Raw genomic sequence first — 23,097 nt, 5'->3', positions numbered from 1 at the left:
CTAGACATTGGAAACCAGTAGACAAAATAATAAATTAAAGACACAAATAGTGTTGTCAATTCATTATTTAGGCATCATTCTGGGACAAGTGTATTTTTATATACACTTATTTTATTTTCAAAAGATTCCTGAGTTGTATGTATTTCATATACTGTGTGCTTGATTTAGCTTTCAGGCACATCTAGCATACAAAGCATGTTTTGGGAATCACGCTTAATTTATTATCTCATTTCAAAACACCTGTGACCAGAAATACTAAATATTATCAAACTAAAACTCACTGTGGATCATAATTTACACTGTAAACTAAGTGAAGGCACTTTTAACAGTATCATTTTAGATAAGATAATTAATTGTACTCAATTTTTAATACCAGAGCAGTAAACATCAGGTGACAATATAGGTTTAAGTTATTTGATTAGCTTATTCAAATCTTCAGACAGCAGTGGAAAAATACTATTTGGAACACAGCCAAATTACTATGAAAATGAGTAAAATAACAGCTGCAAATTCATGGCTTTTTCATATTTAACATAAATCAGTTATAGTATACTTTATTATGCTGGTGACAAATACAACAACCTTTTTTGATGTCAGCAGTGGTTTTCATATTCCATGGTAACAGTGTGTTTGTTCTCAATCCATTCTTTGTTTACTGAAAGATATGTATTACACCATTATGGCATACATTTGCCCATACTTGGCCAGTGACAAATCCTTTGTAATATCATAGCTGGTGCCAGTATGCCAACATAATACAAAACCTAGAACAAGATGTTACAGTTCCAATCTCACTCACAGGAGCAGTTCATTATCACAATTGCGCAGATAATTTTCAACGCATGCAATTGATTCATTTCATTAATCAAATTCAAAAGAAATATTTTCCTTTAGATGCACCTTTTAACTTTTAGTATGCAAACCCTGAGTCCATTAATGGTTGACCACCAATATTGCTGAGGAATACACACTGTATGGTCAATTCCATGTTCATCTGACCTCATCATTGTTAAAACTGAAAAATATGTGTACAACTTTCACTCATTTCATTGGTATAATTCATTGACATAGCTCTTACAAACACTTAGCATTAGATAGTGGAAGATAATAGTTGACATTAACATCCATACAAGCAGCAATAGTAGCACACTACTAGCAGACTTCTATACTTATGACTTAATCAAGTCAAAAATCAAGTGATTTCTCAATTTTTGTCAGCTTTCCATGTTGTACGTTTTTAGGTTTCATTTCACCTGTATCAAAATTGTGTTCACACACACACACACACACACACGCACGCACGCACGCACGCACGCACGCACGCACGCACGCACGCACGCACGCACGCACGCACGCACGCACGCACGCACGCACGCACGCAGGCGCACACACACACACACACACACACACACACACACACACACACACACACACACACACACACACACACACACACACACACACACACACACACACACACACACACACACACACACACTATATATATATATGGACAAGGGAACTTGGATTCTGCAAATGTAAGCAAATATTGAGGATTGACTGTTCATTAATTAATATCAACGTATGCATGCTAAAATGTAGTTGTCCAACCAAAGTGAAATATATCTTTAAGTTTTCTGTTTTACATTCTTTGCCACATAGGGCAGCTGCCAGTTTTGATAAGAACTAATTAGGGCAGGGAGATAACATGACACTACACCATTTTACACCCTCCCTAGTGTGGATTCTGCATTCCTGTTGATACCAAATTATAAATCAAACTCTGAGTCTGAAATTATTCATTACTTGCCAAATGCAAATAAATTATATAACATCTTCTTTGAATGTCCAGTTTTACACATTCTTGCATAATTGTCAGAGCTGTAAGTACAAAAATCCTTGTACTAGCAAATACATGGCTATGAACTCTGCTGTATGGTATATACAGACACTTCAGATTTGCCAACAGAAAGTCCGTCTTGTCCTCCCAACTCTGTTGACCGGAGCAACAGATTATAGATGTTTTATTGAAAAAACAAAAACAAAAACACACACCACTCAAATAAATGTTTTTACATTGGGTATAACAAGTACCCGGAGAAGGAGGAGTGAACGTATTGGCCTGCATAAAGTCCTGCGGCCTGATCTGAGGGCAGTTGGATGTACACTGTATCCCCGGGCTGTAGAGGTAATACTGCACTGCCTGATGCTTGATCTAGGAAGCCCTTCTTGTATTCATCATATGTGTACATGACTGGCTCATTGTTCCTCATCAAGGCCACCCACACATTGGCTCCTTTGCAGTGAACATGGTAGGCAAAGTAATAAATGCCGGGCATGTCGCAGGTGAACACACCTGTCTGGGGATTATAGTTTTGACGACCGTTATACAGGAGCTTGTCAAAGATTACCGGTGTGCCCACTGGTGGGAAGGGTTTGGTCACTAAAGCTGTGAACGCCGGCATTTCCAGGCCACTGACACCCATTACCTCTGCGCCATTGCCTCCATACTTGCCCTGCTTGCCACCAGCCTTTACGCCATCCAGTGTGCCCATCACAGGGAGGACAGCCGCGTTATCGGGTACAGCAGTTGCTCCGGCTGGACCAGGAGGCCCAGGGAGCCCAGGCTGACCTGGTTGTCCAGCTGGACCTGCTAGGCCCTCTTTCCCTGGGGGTCCTGTAGGACCCACAACACCTGGGATCCCCTCTCCAGCAACGCCAGGGAGACCGGGAAGGCCATTATCTCCTTTTGGCCCATTTGGCCCAGGAGGTCCAATTGGTCCTCCTGCACCACCCAGGCCTGGAATACCTTTAGGGCCTTGGGGACCCACAGCACCAGGTAATCCAGCTTGTCCCTTTGGCCCAGGAAGTCCAGGAGTACCTGAAGGACCAGGTAAACCTTTGTGTCCACCTTCTCCTTTACCACCACTCGGTCCTGCTGGACCTCTTGGCCCTGGCTCACCATCTTCTCCAGTTAGACCATCTTTACCAGGAAGTCCAGAAGGACCAGGTTTACCCGGGGCACCATCAAGACCCTTGTGCCCTCCCTCTCCACTTTCACCTTTAGGTCCAGGAGCACCAATACCTCCAGGTGGTCCCATTGGACCAGAAGGGCCTGGTGAACCATTTGGTCCAGGGGATCCAAGCATACCAGGCAGTCCTCCATGGCCTTTATCTCCCTTTGGTCCGGAAGGTCCAGGCGGACCACCCAAGCCCTTATCACCCTTTGGTCCTGGGAATCCTGGTTTTCCAAATCCAGGAAGTCCTGGCTTCCCTGGCAAACCTGGTGGTCCTGGATGTCCTTTCCCGCCTGGCATGCCTGGCTGTCCTGGCAAGCCATTTTGACCTGGTTTTCCCTGACCAGGCAGACCTGGTGGGCCAAGCTCACCTCCTTCACCAGGTGGACCAGATGGTCCTTGCTCTCCTGGGGGTCCAGGCTTCCCTGATGGGCCTTGTGGACCTGGCATCCCATTCAATCCGGGTCTGCCCACACCAGGCAAACCTCCTGGGCCAGGTGGACCTGGGGGTCCAGGGAATCCTTTGTGCCCAGGCTGCCCTGGCTGGCCAAGTCCTTTGTCTCCCTTTGGTCCTGGTAACCCTGGAAGTCCTGGCAGACCTTTGTGCCCTGGCTCTGCTCGTGGACCTGGCTGGCCTGGTAGTCCTTGACCTCCTGGTTTACCTATCCCTGGCAGTCCAGGAGGCCCAGGGGGGCCCTGAGACCCTGGCTGTCCCTCTGGCCCCTCTCCACCACCAGGGCCCATTTCTCCTTGTGGTCCTGGCTCACCATTTACTCCTGGGTTTCCTGGTGGTCCTGGTAAACCTGGTTTTCCTACACCAGGTTCCCCTTGTGGACCAGGAGTGCCCGGTTGTCCAGCAGGTCCTGGCTGTCCAATCCCTGGAGGTCCTGGAGGTCCAACAGGTCCCTTTGGTCCAATTGGTCCCACTGGGCCTTGTTCACCTTGAGGAATTCCCTCAGGCCCGCTGGGGATAGTGAGACCTGTTGGCAATGGCAGAAATACTTAATATATAAATATTTATCATTTACACATCAATGCACAGTTAAACATTTAGATAGGTGTTATTTTATTGCAATCTAAATATGGTATAATCCGTATAAAACTAAAACACCATCCTCTAGTCACTAGAGTCTAGTGCTATTTGTCATAAATTCATTGAAATTGGTTAGTACCTACCAATGTAATCACGCATTATGTATTCACTTGTATGTGTAACTATTCATTCTATGCAAAACTTTGTATTAGAGGTACTAGACTAGACTGTTCTGATCCACTGCATAGATCCCAGGCTGATCGCAGGCTGATTCCATACAAGGACTGCTCTACACTCCTATACACAACTTAACCTGTCAGCTTAACCACTTATGTATTGATGTCTATTATTGCCTACATATAGAATATGACCATTTAAGGGCTGCTTCTCTGTGTGCAAGGGATACTATAAGAAGTCTTTGACATCACATTTTGGGAGTCAGAGATAACTGAGAAAGACTCAAGACAGAGGAAAGGGTTGGAGCTTGTTCTAGGCCATGAGGCCCTTTTTGGGCTATAAGCTGCAATAAGAGGCTGAGTTAATAAAAGTTTGTCTAATGCCTTCACCCTGTATGGATAAAAAAAAAATCCATTACAAGCATTATGTGTGCAGTGGTTCACGCTATCTCTCCCCAGATCCCCTCATTGAACAGGCACCTTGACCAACCAGCAGGGGTCTCTAGGACAGAAACGAGAACATGAGCTCTTGTCAGCTTCCCGCCCATGATCATTGTCTTTGGGGAGTTTTTCCTCAAAGAGTTTTTCCTTGGGGTTGCCGTAACATAAACGTTTATTTAGCTGTGTCTGTTTGTAAAGGGTTATTCTTTTCTGAGCCCTCATTCTGGCAAGACCTGTTGTGATTGGCCAGTAGTCTCTGTGACTGGCACTTGTTCCTAGTTACGGGGCCAGAGCTCTGCTCTGGACACGTATTGTTATTCGCATTATTCTGTCACTTCTTCTGCCACTTTTCGCAGTTCTGGCTGAACCGTGTAGTCGCTTTTTACGAAACTCGGCCATATGGTAGATGGTCATGAAAAACGATCAAGAAATAATTCTCACACTCATTTGTCAAAAGGTGGCGCTATAGCACTCAATTGAAAAATGCCAACTTTGAACAGGTACAACTCATGCCCTGTTTGACCTACAGCCATGAAACTTGGATACACATATGCGTCTCCTCATGCTGAACAACTTTCACACTCTGACTTTTGACCTCTGACCTTTAGATCTCCCACCATTTTGAATTATATGAAAAACAGTCATTGGCTCCTAACTTCTGCATTTTTTCACTTATGGAAAATCCGTTGGAATTTTTTGTAGAAAGTGGTCCAAAGTTCAAGTGTGAAACGTTTCGTGCAGATTGCTCAAAAATCCCAGGAGGAGATAGATTTTAACTATTACAGTTTTATGAAAATTATTCATCTGTGCCTAAAACATACATGCAGACTCACATTTCTTTGAAACTTTGCAGAAATGTAGAGGGTCATTCCAAATATCACTGAAACCAATCTTACTCCAATTGGCCAAAAGGGGGCGCTATAGCAATTTTTTTAAAAGGCAGACTTTAAACAGGCATAAGTCATGCCTCGTTTGGCCGAAAGTCGTGAAACTTGCTTACACATGTGCCTTGACTCATGAGGAACACACGTATCGATTTGACCATTAAGCTCCGCCCTTAGATTTTCCGCAATTTTGAGCAGTTTGAAAAATACTTGTTTTTGCCAGTTCTGGCTTAACCGTGCATACGCTTTTTACGAAACTCGGCCATATGGTAGATGCTCATGAAAAACTACCAAGAAATAATTCTCACACTCATTCGTCAAAGGGTGGCGCTATAGCACTGAATTGAGAGTGCAAACTTTGACCAGGTACAACTCATGCCCTGTTTGACCTACAACCATGAAACTTCGATACACACATGCGTCTCTTCATGCCCGACAACTTTCGTGGTCTGACTTTTGACCTCTGACCTTTAGATCGCCCACCATTTTGAATTATATGAAAAACAGTCATTGGCTCCTAACTTCTGCATTTTTTCACTTATGGAAAATCCGTTGGAAATTTTTGTATGCAGAGGTCCAAAGTTCAAGTGTTAAACGTTTCGTGCAGATTGCTCAAAAATCCCAGGAGGAGATAGATTTTAACTATTACAGTTTTATGAAAATTATTCATCTGTGCCTAAAACATACATGCAGACTCACATTTCTTTGAAACTTTGCAGAAATGTACAGGGTCATTCCAAATATCACTGAAACCAATCTTACTCCAATTGGCCAAAAGGGGGCGCTATAGCAATTTTTTGAAAAGGCAGACTTTAAACAGGCATAAGTCATGCCTCGTTTGGCCGAAAGTCGTGAAACTTGCTTACACATGTGCCTTGACTTATGAGGAACACATCTATCGCTTTGACCAGTAAGTGCCGCCCTTAGATTGTCCGCAATTTTGAACAGTTTGAAAAACACTTAAACCCAGGATTTTTCAGCTATTTGCGTGAAACTGTATCATCTGTGTGATCTCCTTTTTCACAGTTACTTGTCTGTTGGGCCAATGGTGTCTCCCTTAAATGAATGCCTCACAATCTCAAGGTTGCCAGTTCAAGCCTCACTTGATGCAGACTTAATTTAAGTTGAATTGCAAACAACATGACTGTATCAATGAATACATATGCAAATGGTAAAGATAACCTGAAATGCTTATTTGAGAGTACGTTTTTTCAACGTATGACATACTTCATTCTGAAAATAGCTGATCTACAATCTCACAACTTCTCATGGTTTGTGAGCTTGTAGATCGGCTACTTTCACTAGTTTTGGTTCTGAGGAGATGTACAATTTCTTCATTGGTAAATGGTTTGTGAACGAGTGATCTTAGTGTTAGTGAAACAGGGGCTTGGTTCATGAAAGAAGGCAAGAGTTTATGATCTTCAACAGACAATATCAGCCTGGACAAAGCTATAGCACTATAGGTAGTGTTGCAGCCTATTAGTCTGAAGGTTGAGAGTTCGAATCCTGTTAATGGCAGTAGGTTGAGATGTCCAATCAAACCATTATGTTTCCATCTCTCTCTCTCATCAATCTATTGTTTCCATGTCACTCTCTCTCTCTTCAATCTATTCCGTTTCCATGTCTCTCTCTCTCTCTCTCTATTCACTGGCCCCGTATTATCGCTGCTTGCAGCTATATTTCTTCCTTGTATTCAACTTCTTCCTTACACTTTTGCAATATGCCTCACCCTAACCTTAACCCTAACCTTAACCTCACGAAAAACTATGCCTAATCACACTAACGTAATTGTGTGGAAAAGTACATCCGCAGTGGGATTCATAACCATAGTCTTGGGAACGTAAACCTTTCTCTTTACTCACTGAATTTTTTTATTTGTGTGGAAATGTACACGGCGGTGGGATTCATAACCATAGTCTTGGGAACATAAACCTACTCTCTTTACTATCAAGAGCTATCAAGCTCACTGTTCTGTGACAGTTTTGGATGTTATTTGAAGGTTAGGACGGCCCTTTCTGCCAAGAAGCCAATTGGCAGCAGGTAGGGTGGGTCTAAGGGTGGGTCTTGCCAGAATGAGGAATTATACATTTGGCGAAGGCTGTAAGCGCTGCATGCACCATCTTTGATATTATTCAACAGAGAAACACCGGCACTAGTGCTACTTGTCATAATATTATTCATTGAAATTGGTTAGTACCTGCCGATGTTATCAAGCATTACGTTGTACATTTGTTTGACAGGAAGTAATTAAGATTGGACTTTTGAAATATATATATATTTTATTTTGATCAAATGTTGTTAACTATGTCCCCATTATGACCACGGATATGTTCTAAAAGTGTGGGAAAAAAAGTTTTAGTTTCAGCTGGTCTTTACACCCTATATTTGACAGGGGTTCCCCAAGTGCTCTATACTGGATCCACTTGTATTGTCTACACCAAATCTCTTCACAGAAAATAGCCGAACACAAGCTCACTCACAAGAAGACAAGTAGTGAGCTTGTAGATCTGCTATTTTCACAGAATATTTGGCCCAGAATAGGGACACGAGGGTTCATGTGGTTAATATAGCCAATGACTGTTGATGATAGTTTATAGCTTGAAATGGTAGGTAGACTCACCTTTGTCCTGTCCACCTTTATTAAAGATACCACCCTTACGAGGGTTCTCCTTGCCCATATGCACAGGCATCTGGGGAGGCTCCTTCCTGTACTGGGGGTATAATGGCATATAGGGCATCTCCTTGCCAAGGTACTGTTGCTGTGGGTAGCCCTCTTTGACCATGCCCATGTGCTGTGTGACGTGTTGTATGGGCTGGTGATGCTGCTGAGGATGCTGCTTGTGTCCATAGTATGCCCCTCCATGAACATGAGTTAACACGACCAGCTGTAACAGTGCCAGGAGGAAGGGGTTCAGGAGGGGAGGCATGGCCATAATAGCCTGAAGGAAGGAAAGAGAGGACAAACAATTAGTCTAAATGTGTAGTTGAATTGAACTCTTTTAACACTTTTGTCGAAAATTCTGCAATTGAACAACCCTACCATGCCTTCATTTGATTTGTATATCCATTGTGTCAACAAAAGACAAGTTTTGTTTTAAAGTACCATCAACTGGAAGTCACTGCTTAACTAAAACTAAACTAACAATGTTCTGTTTTTATTTGCTAGAGACAGAACTACAAAATACAAGCCAGAGTCTGTGTGCCATCTTTTTCCAATGTTATGTCTGTAATATAGACGGATTTCCGCGCGACGTCATCACAGAGCAGAATGCGCAATCTGCGCATGCCTGGGGGAAAGGCGCGTTCGAAAATACAGCCCTGAGCGGCAGTGAGCGCACTGGCCAATACAAACTAATAGGCGAGTGTGCTCCGGTGCGTAATTTCCAAACGCACCCATAGGCTTCCCCCCGCAGCTGCGCGGTCATATTCCTCTCATGTTTACTAACAGGAAACCCGTCTATTAGTAGTCATGATTAGGCAATTTGGGTTATTTTGTAGCTGCGTTCAGATTATACACTTGTACATTGCTCTTTTCCACCACAAAATTGTTCTCTGTACACCAAATATTCTGTATTAAACAAAATACACAGGATTGATGAAGGCTTTTCAATTTACATTATTACTTTAGTCCTAAGTCTAACTGGACGGAGATATGCATTCCTTGACTCCTTGATTCATATGGCCAGTGACTCAAGGAGTCACACAAAACAACATATCATAGACTTGGAATATGGAGCTGTTCGACACATTCTCACACTCTTTACAATGCAAAAATAATCCACTTTTGTTGTTCCTTGGTTCCTCAATTTGGAACTCGGAAAACGTCTTAGTTGTTCAGGCAAATTATTAGTATAGTAATTCTTAATATGCTTCAAAAGCATTTACAAATACTATTATAATCATCATTGAAGAAACAAAGTGATCTGTTGCTGCTGAATTAATTTTTGAAAGGTTTCATTCAACAATGAGCTATTCACCATTTGGAAGAGAATATCACCTATCTTTCTAAAAAAAAAGAAAGAGAGAGAGAAAGAAAAGTAAATGAAATTTCAAAGCAATTTTAATACTTTTGCCTTCAAGGAGTTTTTGAGGATTAACCAAACAAATAACTAAAATCGATTCATTTTTGAATCCTGAGAAGGCAGCTTGAGATGAAAGGCTACCATCAGGACTGTTGAACATGGCCTGGCCACTTCCTGCTGTCACCAGGCCATTTTACTTTTCCTTGTGGATCTACAATGTGGATTTTACCTGTGAGAGTTATTACCCTATTTGGACTTCCATCCTATGTGAACCTGACAATGCGTTGATAATTATATGTTTAATCTCATGTACAATGCATGCGTTGATACTCTTTTGCACCTTAATGTCTAATCTCATGTACATACCTGCTGCTTATGTGGACCTACTGAAGCGTCACCACCTCACACTTTATGTCTAACCTCATGTACGTACTGTACTTTCTGGTTTATGCTATGTGTATATTATGTAGATATGTTAGATTTTTTCCTCTCCTTGACATGTTTTTCTTTACTTGTTAGATTTTCCCCCTTGCTCTCCCTGCCCCCCCCCCTCTCTGTGTAATGTGAGTTCAGGCCCATTCCTGTTTTCTCTCCCCCTCCTCAACAAATGAAAGACGTAATCACACTATGGTCTGCTGGCCAGGCCCTTTGATGTAAATTATTCTTTTGAACTTTCCCAAATGCTAAAGTGAATATACTCCATCAAGACTAACTGATGACATAGAGAATAGACGATGACACCTTTATTCAGTCCATCAAAGTGCTGTTAAATTAATATTGTTTCTAGTGCCGTCTCTCTATGCCACCTCAGCAACAACTGATATTCAGTTTTAGCATATACAAATGACTCAGTTACTAGAGCAGCAGCTCACCTTTTTCTCTATTTGCGATCGGGTTATAGCCAATGGCTTCAAATTCAATATTCTACTGGCTCAGCAGTTTCATCGTAAATTATTCATGAAATGTTTTATTTACTGCTGAGTAATCTGAAATATAATGTTTGAGAATGCATGACCCCCTTTTGCATTAAGCCTACCTGTGCCCAAGTCTGAGTAGTTGGGTTAATTCCTGTACAGACAGTAACCAGACACCAGAGGGAGCCACATTAAACGTTGCTAAATCCAAGGCTAAGGCTGCCCTCTGTGCTGACCTCTAACAAAATCTCAGCTACTTGCAGGCAGATGCTACTTTCCTTTAAGCACAAAACAGAACTGTATGTCGGTTTCCATGATGAACAGGTTCCCAAAAGAAGTACAGCTTAACAGTAACTCAACCACTTGCAACCTGTCGGCATGTCATTTTAGACTTTAAGATTATAAAATGTTCGAAAATTGTTAAAATAGCTAATCTACAAGCTCACAACGTGTCACATCAAGCTTGTGGATCTGCTATTTTTGCATGACACTGTCATACAACAGGGCATAATAGGGCTTAACTACACCGCTCATCGGGATGCACTGTAGCCTGTACCTGCATTATCCTGGTAAACCCTTCCTTCCAGATATCTCATTTAATCAAATGCAAATGAGATTTCCGGAAGTGGGGGGGGGGGGGGGTTTACCAGGCTAGCATTATCCCACTGTGCAACACATGTTGTCAGATTCATGGCTATTATGTACACGCTCGTGGCATGAACATGATTGCCATTTATTGCTTGTATGAACAGCATAATAATAATAATGATTCATCCAATTTATTTAGCGCTTTTCTTGGTACTCAAAGTCGCTTTACAAGACTGAACAAACAAAAAAACGACTTTATTAAGATAATAACTAGTTAAAAGGCAAAAACTAAGCAATGAAAACATTGAAATTAAAAGGCAAAACAAGTATCGAGTAAAAGAGAGTGAACATGCATTCATTGCCTGCCACTCAAAAGTCATTTTACAAGAGTGTGAAGTATGTCTGTCACCCCTCAGCTAACTCACTGGCGCGCCATGCAGGAACTAGCTTGTACAGCGAGAGCATCCCTTCCGTCAGCTATTACCCTATGATCAAATCACGTCCACAGCATGCCCACTAATCGTATTCCTAACCAAGCAAAGGTATTCTTTACCCCAAATACTTGGATTAAATACATATTTGTTCATTTATTCAGTGATTTCATTAAGTAATAGTTTCTTTGAATAAAACACACTTATATAATTTCCAGGATTGGTAATGTACAATTCAGAATGTACTTCTGTCATTTTAACATCTACTCTGGCTTTTGTGTGCACCCCAGACAGTTTTTAAGTTGCTTGATTCAACATGTAGATATTTGATATTCATTTTATGAACTTTAAACTCTATTTTAAGCAGTCAACTAGACTCATCGAAAACACAAAACCCTGGTTCTGGTGACTGAAATCCTTCTTTTAATCATTAGAAGAAGGATATCAGTCACCAGAACTATGTGTTTCTTCAAGTCCTTTTTTCATGTATTTAATTCATATTTTTATATTTAACTTATTTTTTGTATTACAAAACCATGAAAAGAGTAATTCACACCCCCCATTATGCATTAGAAGAACGATCAGTCACTAGAACCAGGGACGAGTGTTTTCAATAAGTTTAAATGGGTTTATATAGGAGGGGGCTTGTAAAAAATGTATATCAAATATCTGAATATTGAATCAAGCAACTTGTAAATTGTCTGAGTTGCATACAAAAGACTCAGTAAATGTTAATGTGGTGGTGTGTTCTATTGACTTTTGCAATACAAACATTACCTACTAGGTTACTGATTATAATTACAATAAGATCATTAGTAATCTTTTACCAATCAATTACATTTTGAATGTAACCCCTCCATATCTGGTCATGTCTTTGTGTTAAGCAAAGAAAGCAGGGAAGACAGAACAAAATTGTGTCTGCACTTAAGCTACAATCGAGAAGCTGTCCCTCCACCATGGCACAACTTTGATACAAAAAGATAGATTCTGATTCAGTTTTAATGTCACTTTTGCACTGGTAAGGTACATAGACCTACATGTGAAAATCTTAAGCTGGGAAGCTCCACTACAATAAAAACATAAAAACAACAGCTTAAAAATCCAAGATTACAAAAAGAAGATGACATTAAGATGTCATTATATAGCTGCAGCTGCGATCCGGCATAAACGATAAGGATCTTTAAATTGCACCTAAACTTGACTAAATCATCTTAAAAAAAATACTGACCTAATGCCTCCTCATGGGGTCATGTGTGTATGTGTGTCTGCACTCTGCAGGGTTCGATTCATAAAGAATGGTAGTTTTCTTAACCACTTAAGCCCTATATACTTCACTGAAAGACAAATAACAACAAATAGCAAATTAGACAATCTACAAGTTGATGAGCTTGTTGATCGCCTATTTTTGCTATTTTTGAAAATGTTTTAAAACAATTCAGTAATTTTGAAATGTTTTGCCTTTTTTCATTTTGAAAATTTGCACCAAATACCGATGCCAGGGTTGTTTTTTATTACATTGTTCAATTGTGATATCATCAAATTTAAATATCAAACATATTAGACAGTCTACATTTCCCATAAGACCAGAAGCAAGGATAAAACATATCCCCACTGGCTATAAATATGAATTACTAGAGTGGAGATATCAAAAGCAGAGGCAACCCACAGCAAATTGAACCCTGTGTGTCTGCCTGCTCAACTGCTTGATTCCTTCCAGTCAGAACACAAAAGTCAGGTCCAACCAGCACAGCTGTGAGCCAACAGAATAATGCTGCAGCTGGGCCGTCCAGACCACGTTCTAGTCTTACACCTATTATCCGACCACTGTGCATTCCCTTTCAAATGGCCTGTAACACAAGATGCCACAGTTTGCTTTGGTTGTCTGGTCCAGGTGGAAGGATTTTGGTTTGGTACTGTAGTGTGAAAGCCCATCTCACCCTCTGAGGTCTAGTTCTGATTCAAACAAACAGCCTGTCTCCAGCCTATAAGTCATACCAGCCAGCCCATCCATGCCCAGCCAAGCCATCCTCTGCCTCTGCCTCTGCCAAAGCTCTTCTCACAGACTCAATCCAGTGTCAATCACTCTCCAGTCCCAGCCCCTGTTTCAGTTCATACTTAAACCTGATTTATCCCTCGAGTAAAAAAAAGTGTCAATGTGCCATGTGTCACTCACCAAAAATAACTGATTTTCAAATGAAAAATGTGACGCAATTTTTTGGTGGAAGTGACAAAGAATGAATTAGGCTTAAATCAGTCTTTAGAGAGTCGACGTGCTCTGCCCCTAATTCTAATCTGGAATCCATGCCACATCCTCATCGCCTGCTCTGCCGTCAGCTCCACAGATGGACAAGCATCAGCTTTTGCCCTTTGGCCGTTTCTCAGGCAGCTGGTGATTTTAACATGGCGGTGCCACTCTCTCTCCCCCCATGAGAGCTGGCCGTCTCGTGCCTTTGAAGGAGGCCCATCTCGTTTCCGCAAAGATGGAAGTCTGACATGCCAACAGGTCCAAAGGAATGCTGCTCAGTTTTCCCAAGTAGGGTCTGGAGCTATTTCTGCCCCTGAAGTCTTTAATTTATACCTCGTCATACGACGGTGTCACGTGCCGAAAATAGCAGATTTATAAGCATGTGAGCTTGTAGATCTGCTCGGAGTACAACACTGGTGCCCAACAAAGCATAAAACAGCCTTTATATCCTTGTCAACAATACACCTATAGGCTTCAAAGTTAGAGGGATGGGCCCAGAAGTCAGCTACACAGTAACATCCTTTAGTGTTAATTTTACTCTTTAAGTGTAAAAATAAAAAAAAATCAGGATTTAACTAGCACTCTAGCACTAACACATTTGATGGTGAATTTGATGTTGAGGGTTGGTATGGCTTCTAAACTGATCTAAACAATATTTGTCCTTTATTATCATTCAACAACACAAAAAACGTAAGGTTCACAATAGACTCTCCATTCATTTTCCCCCATAGCCGCAACTCACGTCATTAATCTAAAACAATATTAAACAGGGACTTCATGCTCCTTATCTTGTTTTATTCCATCTCCTAATAGTATCAATCTGCTAGAATGAATTTCTTGGTGTTTTGTGGGAGAGTGGGCTGGTTGGGAACTAATTGATATAGTATGAACATAGAAAACAATCACTCATTATCAAAAACATCATTCTCTTTCTCTCTGCACATAAAACATTTTTTTTTTGACATGGTCCCCCAGGGCTCTATACTATCCCCCCTAATTTCACCCTCAAATATCTTTGGAACGAGTTGCATTGCAATGTATTGTGAGCTTGTAAATCTGCCATAACTGAAATCATACAAATTTAATGATCCATTTGAACTTTTATGTAGATGAACCTTTATTGAATTGAGGTGTCATAGCAGCACGAAAGTAGGCATGAAACGCAGATACATTTAAGAGAGATAACAATTAAAGTAACAATTCAAAATAAGATAAGAATATTAAAACTATATTTAAAATCTGGCCTGGCCATCTACACTTGGACTGATCGGGTTAGCGTAATGTGTAAACCATTAATACTGTGGATATACTGTACGTACAGTAAATGCAATCTGGCCAAAAGTCTGGCCTGGCCGGCTGCCATTGCGTGCATGTGTGCATGTGTGTAACTATTTATGACTGTGTGAATAGGTGTGTGTAGAAGTGAGGAGAAATGTTCTGTCAGCACATGGGGTTACAGATCATAGTGACTGTCGGTCAAGAACAAGCAAGGTTCTGTTCAGTGTCACATAACGACAACGTAACTTTGTCATAGAGACATGAGGCTGATGGAAATACCATATGTTCTTACCCAGAATACTTAACTAGCCTTATGTTGTTGAACATAATGTCGCCTGCTTTGCGACTAACTTACAATTGACAAGGTGTGGTCTATTATTCAAGGTTCTAACCATAATGAACATCTCACATAGCTTCCAATGCCTTTTCAGTGCTGGTACCAGTTTTCCGGTCAAAATGTCCTCTCAGTACCGGGTTGTGTAGCATGGAATGGCCTTCCTCTGCATATAAGGGATTGTGCTACATTTCCATCTTTTAAATTAAATCTGAAAAGATGGTTGCTTGAAAACCAAAGCTGCAACCATTTGTGATCATGTTTTAGGTTTATTTTTATGCTGTGTTCCCTATGTAATGTTATGTAAATGTATTCCACCGTTTGTCTGTATGTTTTCAGATTGTATGTTTTGTGTGAGGTCTGCGGATGAAAATTAGCGTCTTTGCTAAATCCGGTGTATTTACGTCCATGTGACGTCCATTAATATGCTCTGTATGCTCTGCTCCAAATAAACAAATAAAGTAAAGTAAATCATTTTGAAAATAGATGATCTACAAGCTCACAACGAGTCGCGATGCAATACGTTAAGCTTGTAGGTCGGCAATTTTCCTCTATTTTTGCACAACACCGGTGTACAAGAAAGTATAAAACAGGCTTAAGTGGTTAACCGATTTAGTCGAATATAACAAAAAAAATCAAATGTATTCACGTTAATTCGTTGATATAAAAACACGGTTATCCGTTATTCAATTGATTGAAAAAGTTGAAAAAATCTATATATTAATAGCAAACACAATAATCGATGTATAACTTGGTTGGTAACGTGTAAATTAATCACAGCATGGGTGATGTCATGTGATCTGTTTCTCATATACATCTCACTCAGTGGGTTGATTTCTTTTACAGACCGTTGCACTTGAACACTTTCTGTCACCACTTTCTGACAAGCAGTCAGGCTTTATGGAGTGTAACTGAGAACAAGAACAAGAACGATGTTCTGTATTTTTTACAACATTTATTTACCACACTTTCCATACTGGCCGGGTAACAGACACTGCTACAGTACTCTTACAGTAGTTAACAGAATTATCCTCCACACACACACCCACACCCACACACCCCCACCCGCACACGCACACGCACACGCACACGCACACACACACACACACACACACACACACACACACACACACACACACACACACACACACACATGCATGCATGTACATACAAACGCATGCACACACTAACTGCCAATGAGGTTTGACACTCTGACAACCGATCCAGTAAGCTGCCATTAACCACTGGATGATACGGCTGATATAGGGGGGTGGGGGGTGATCATAGATATCTGAGGTTTGACATCTGTTGCCAAGAGCCATGTGTGGTTGGTCACACACCAGTGAGCTCTCAGCATGCCCCGCCTGGCCCAGACAGAATAAAAAATAAGCAAAGCTTCTCCATGTAGTCTACATTGTGTGCATGTGCATGTGTGTGCACATGTGTGTGCTTCCCATGACTACTTCCAGATGTCCATCATTCTGACATTTTACATAAATAGACGTGTAGGGAATTGTCCATCAGGTGTGTGATGTACAGCACGCATGGGTCGCATGTGTCTGTAAGCTGCTTCTTGTGCTGAGTTAAGCTTTGCCCAGGAGATGCGAGAGGTGTTCAGGCGCTATATATAGGCTGCCGTCTCCACCATGGTATCAAAACCATGGGAGATGCAAGGCATTGCTACAGTACATCTAAATCTGCCAGAGCTTCTCATTTCCTCGCATTGCTCCTGATTTCCCCATTGCCGGTTGGATGGGACGACATATCTCGACAACCAGGATTTCCATTAGGCTGTCATGAACTTAAGGGAGGAATGCTCGTTGAAAACATTAAAGATAGATTCCATGCAGAGCTTATGGCTCCACAGAACCACACTGTCTCATTAAAAGTCACATTTGGGCTGCGATAGACTCGTGATTTCATCATTCTAAAGTCTGGCAGGAGTCTGTGGCAAGAGTCATGAAGAGAGGGAAAGGAAATAGTTTGGGGACGTATTAGCTACTGGTAAATTATATATGGAATATTTCTGCTTTGTAGAGTATAGAAGGTACATCTAGTACACTGTACTGTACAGTATATGCAGACACATTCATTTTAGTAATAGAGAAAGACAGGCTTAAAGTACCATCAATCATGATTGTTGGCTCTTACTGTCATATTACAGAAAGGTAATATTAATCTGTTTATCCGCTGATGGAATATTTACTTCACCTTTATTATAGGTACTTAATTTATCTATTGTGGTTAAACAAGCACTCTATTGCTATAGTGTTTGTTAAGTAACAGCAGTCACCCCATCTCTCCACCTCTTCAGTAAACAGTGAAAACATTTTCATGCGGGTCACCAATTTCATCCAATCCGTAGAGAGAACCCATTTATCAGCTTCAACTTTATAGCATTCCAGTTCCAATATTGTCTGCTATTTTTTGGTTTTATCCTGTATTAGTTCTGTCTCCTGATTGGATGAAATTGGTATCCCGACTTGAAATGTATTTTCTGTTTACTAAAGAGCTGAGAGACGGTAAGAACACTGTCACTAAACAAACACTGTATAACAATAATTATTATTGGAATATAGAGCTTTTTAACACTAATTTGAACAAAATAATATCACTTACACACCACCTTTATGTACAAGGTTTAAAAAGGGAGTGGCTCCTGTATAACTTATGGAAACACACCTGGATCTATAATTTCCAGGCACACACTCTAAAATTGAGCACACTAAAACTATTGCCCACAGACACAAAAACACTCAAGCCAACACACACATACACTGATGGCGGAATATCAGCAGATTTGTCAGAGCACACCACTGAGCGCTGTAAAACATTTCCCCTAAAAACATACCTTTTCCTCCCTCTAACTCATGCATTAGACGGTAATGGAAATGATATCTCTGTATACCCAGCCGCCAGTGCTGCACCTCCAGACACATCTGTCTGTCCTCCCTGTCTCCTCTCAGATACAAACATTTCGCTTCTCGCTGTCTCCGCTTCTTCCTCTTACTCAATTTTGAACAGAGCAATGTCTGTTCCATAGCCCCCCCACCCACCTTCCTTCCTCTAGCTCTCTCTTCCCACCTCTCTTTGCCTCCTCCTCCATTGGACACATCCTTGGTCAGTGACCTAAAGCCACTCGATGACCCGGCAGTTCCCCATGGAGGTGAAAGGAAGAGGAAGCAAGTGAAACCACCTAGTTGCCAGTGTAGTTAGAAGTAACACAGAGAACCCACCTTGTTACCGGGGTTGATTGGGAGAGAGATAGAGAAACCACCTGGTTAAGGTAGACCTTTAATAATGCTGCGAGGCCGAGGGAAAAACAGATTCAGCTTCAGCCAGCTGATGGCTGCTCAGATGGTCATGATGAGCGCTCGGTGGGGAGCTGTTAGGGGTTAAGTGTCTTGCTCAGGGACACTTTGACATGTATGCTGGGTGGGCCCCGGGGTGTCATATCAGACACGGCCTCCAGTGTCAAATGGGTACAGCGTTACTTGTTCTCTTAAGATACCTATCCACATTTCCCTTTCATCTATCTACGGACAGGTAATGTTAGGAAGAGCGCGTATATCACTATGGAAAACTTGAGAGAGAACAGTGGTGTGTTCTACCGTGTTACGCTACAGTATATACATAGTATGACCAGCTGAAAAAAAGCGTAGGCCTCTACTAACCATTTCATTCATTGACCACAACCACACGCATGTCGAGCATATCGTATGCCCTCCGAAAAAACATAGAACACACCACTGAGAGAGAATATCTGTTTTGTTTAGAACTGTTTGAAAATTATGTTGTACTTGACATTTAAACTCATAAAATAATCAAGTGATATTGAGAAACGCTTAAACTCACATAAAATAATTGTATAAGTTATATTGATGAATTCCAAATATTATATGGACTGGCATCACGGCACTCTGTGTGAAACCCTGCTCTACAGTACGTGTGCATGTGAATATGTGCATATGCGTGTGCGTGCGTGTGCGTGTGCGTGTGCGTGTGTGTGTGTGTGTGTGTGTGTGTGTGTGTGTGTGTGTGTGTGTATTGTAAGCCTTATATGTAAGGGTATGTGTGTATGCCTTTACGTATCAATGAATTTACTGTAGCCTATGTCTGTGTATGTTTGTCGTTTTGCATTTGTTTGGAGAGTGGTGTGACGTCAGTCTTTAAAATCTAAAACATTGCCTTATTCAGTCAAACTTGACTCGTTCAGTTGAATCAGGAGAGCTGCAATTATTATTTAAGTTCAGTAAAAAAAAAGGTTCTCTCTTTTTCTTGCTGCATGTCAGCAAAATTGCTGCCTGACCAAAATGACAATGTTCCAATCCCACTGAGCATGTTTAGCAAACCGCTGAGCCTTCTCATTCTGCTCCCTGCACCACAATCCTTCACAGATACCTCACCCATAATCTACCCATGCATTCACTGTTGGTTGATCCTCCAAATATACTCACTCCAGCACTAAAATACACATACAGTACACACACACACGCACGCACGCACGCACGCACGCACGCACGCACGCACACTTAAACACACCTCTTTCAGGGTTGTATTTCTTCATGGTAAAAACTGACAGTGCCATGGTGCTCTGGAGTCTCAATGAAATGAGAAAAACCTTTGCAGCTCCAAAGCTGCTTAAACGCTGCCTTTATCACAAAGCACACCCCGTAAAATTAACACCTCTTCAAGTCACACGGCAAAGCTCTTGTTTAAACAAACCCAAATACACAAAGAGTAGTAATATGGCTACTACTACCACCACACACACACACACACACACACACACACACACACACACACACACACACACACACACACACACACACACACACAGCTGTGAACCTAAATGACCAAGCTGTTTACGGATTCTTTCCCTCTCTTTTTGTCCGCTATCATTCTCGCTTTCTTTTGGGGTTCTTTTGTTCCTTTGAATCCAGCATTCCTGAAGTTTTTCTGAAGAATGAATACAGGCAATGTACACACACACACACACACACACACACACACACACACACACACACACACACACACACACACACACACACACACACACACACACACACACACACACACACACACACACACACACACACGACGGTGCGCGTGCGCAATTATACGCACATAACCTCTTTGACCCTTCACCCATTGTGCCCAACTGGAGGCACACAGAATGGTCAGCTGTGTTTGTGGTTCTCATACCCTGTCTGGCACACTAACCTGCTTAAAAGTAGTTCTTAAACACACGTTGCTCACACCTGGTAGGGCTCTGGCACACTAACCCCTGATTTATACTTGGTTGTGCGCAGTGTCGGGCACCGGAAATAGCAGATCTACAAGCTCACATAATGTTGTGAGCTTGTAGATCAGCTATTGTCACCGATCTACACGTATAAATCAAGATAACCTGCATAAAGTGAACACAGGGGTACACCTCGGCCTGAATATTTTGTCCTAAGCACAAGCCAATGGGGAAAGAGAGAGAATAGAGGAAGCTGGCCTGGCCTCCATGTGCATAAATAAGTGGAGAGGAATTTATAATCAGAGGAACTGTGGAAAATACACCATGTCCCAGAGAAAAGCAGTGAGGGAATGAATTGTTTGAAAACTAAAATAATATATTTAATTCACACACTGTGTTTGAGGTATAGAGTACCTTGACGATTACATAATATTGTTGTCGGGCAGAAACCTTGTATCTCCATATTACATTTTTGTAATATGGAAAATGAATGGCCTATTTTATCGTACAGTACAGTACAAGAGTGTTGTGAAAAAATTGCCAGCTTATAGATCTCAAATCTTTGAAAGTTAAAATGTTGTTTTTAAATGAAAGTGGTTATGTCTTTCTGTGGGTTTTGTATATATTTAACCAATGAAAAATATTAACATAAGCTTGAGACTAAATAATAATTACTACAATAATGGTCCATTGGAACACATTTTCTGAAAAAAAGAAAACGGGTTTGGCTTCCACCCAACATCGACGTTAAGAAATAATGCTAGAGACTAATGTCAGTGAGTGCACAGTGCACACTATATCACCACCATAGATAGATTGCATATTACTATAACTACTAATAGTACTAATCAGGTGAGGATCTGTAGTAACAACTGTGAGAGGAATGGGAATATCCCAAGCATTTTAATCTTGAATATACCAAGGTAACAAAAATCTTTTCCACACCCTGACGAGTTCATTGTCTGATTTTCAAACTGTTTGACATGATATAAAAAAAAATGCATAGTGTAGATTTGTTATTTTAACTATTCTTTTGGGGGAAAAAATAATATTTGGGGGGAAATAAAATAAAATACAATAGTAGGAAAGGTTAAAGGGTCAGTGAGCCTATGTTTGAGAAACACTGCAGTAAACCAATGAACTTTCTCAGACAGAGTCACAGAGATATCATCATCGTTCAACCAAAGAGCTGTCATAATCCCTGAGAGAAATAACTGCTCACAGCCAATGGCAGTGTTTACTCTGTTCTCTCTTCTCACCAAGCTGATGCTCTTGGCCCCATCACATACTGTAGACCTGACAGTTTGGCTTCAGCCTCATGCGCACACACACACACACACACACACACACACACACACACACACACACACACACACACACACGCACACGCACACGCACACGCACACGCACACGCACACGCACACGCACACACACACACACACACAAAAACACACACACACACACACACACACACACACACACACACACACACACACACACACACACACACACACACACACACCCAAGAAGACACTATTGTATCTCCTGCTAGAAAGATGTTCTCTACTGGTCCTTGTCTAAAGATCCAAGCAGACAAATGTCTAGCCACTGATCAATTATACAACAACATATATTTATACCGTCATACACAAAACACCAATAATGATTACATTGGTGAATACACTAAACATTAGCCAGAACTTAGCTATAATTTAGTTCAGTTTCAAATGGCTTTTTTTCATAAGATATTACTGTCCACAAAGTCCACAAACAGGGTTCAAGGAATTACGTACAATATGAATGTCTGGAACATTGCAGAGTTGCAAATGTGTGATCACTGATTTCAGTGCAAATCATTTGATTTTACCATGCACCTTTGACAAAACACAACTAGAGAAATGAGCCTACATTACAAGGGATGTTGAACACAATAGCAACAATACCAGATGGCATTTGAAATCCACTGGATTGACAAATTAGCTAATGATAAAATAATGAAGCAACATCTAAACAGCCTATTTACATCTATGCCAATAGAAATCACACAAAGACACAAACAACTATTTCAAATTCAAATCATCATTATGCCCTCTGTGTGATAATGTCATTACAATGCCACACTATACAGGAGAGTGATGCTAAACATAGTGGATCTGAACTTACCTTTCTCTGTGAGGGGCCGTTTATGGAGAAATAATCACTGCAGAGAGAGAGACACACACACCCACAGCCAGAATGCTAGACAGACAAGTAGATAAGGAGAACCTTGGGATACGTGCTCTGAACAGACTTACACAGCATGGACCGTGGTTATATCTGCTGCAGGGTGGAGCCACTGGGAGGGGCGGAGAGAGAGGAGAGCAAGAGAGGCTGATTGTTGCTATGAGAGAGAGAGAGGCCTCGAGTGGTGAAAGCAGACAAGAACCCCCAAAAAGAATCATGCGACCTCCTCAGGCAAATACTGCTTATTTTCCAGGCATCGGTGCCCG

At 41.3% G+C, this 23,097-nt stretch overlaps 1 protein-coding gene across 1 annotated transcript; it reads right to left on the bottom strand.

Annotated features, from left to right (window-relative positions):
- Positions 1-1,511: 1,511 nt before the first annotated feature.
- On the bottom strand, positions 1,512-22,879 carry col8a1a (collagen, type VIII, alpha 1a). The gene is made up of 3 exons (XM_084083631.1): positions 22,772-22,879; positions 8,172-8,490; positions 1,512-3,997 (listed from the first exon to the last, which is right to left on the bottom strand). The coding sequence occupies exons 2-3, from the start codon at positions 8,482-8,484 to the stop codon at positions 2,073-2,075; spliced, it is 2,238 nt and encodes a 745-aa protein (XP_083939757.1). The 5' UTR covers positions 8,485-8,490; positions 22,772-22,879; the 3' UTR covers positions 1,512-2,072.
- Positions 22,880-23,097: the final 218 nt, after the last annotated feature.

This window comes from Gymnoscopelus microlampas, assembly GCF_963454915.1.
Source record: "Gymnoscopelus microlampas genome assembly, chromosome: 17".
NCBI lineage: Eukaryota > Metazoa > Chordata > Actinopteri > Myctophiformes > Myctophidae > Gymnoscopelus > Gymnoscopelus microlampas.
Note: the sequence above shows the minus strand (reverse complement) of the source record. Positions and strands in the feature narration are given on the sequence as shown.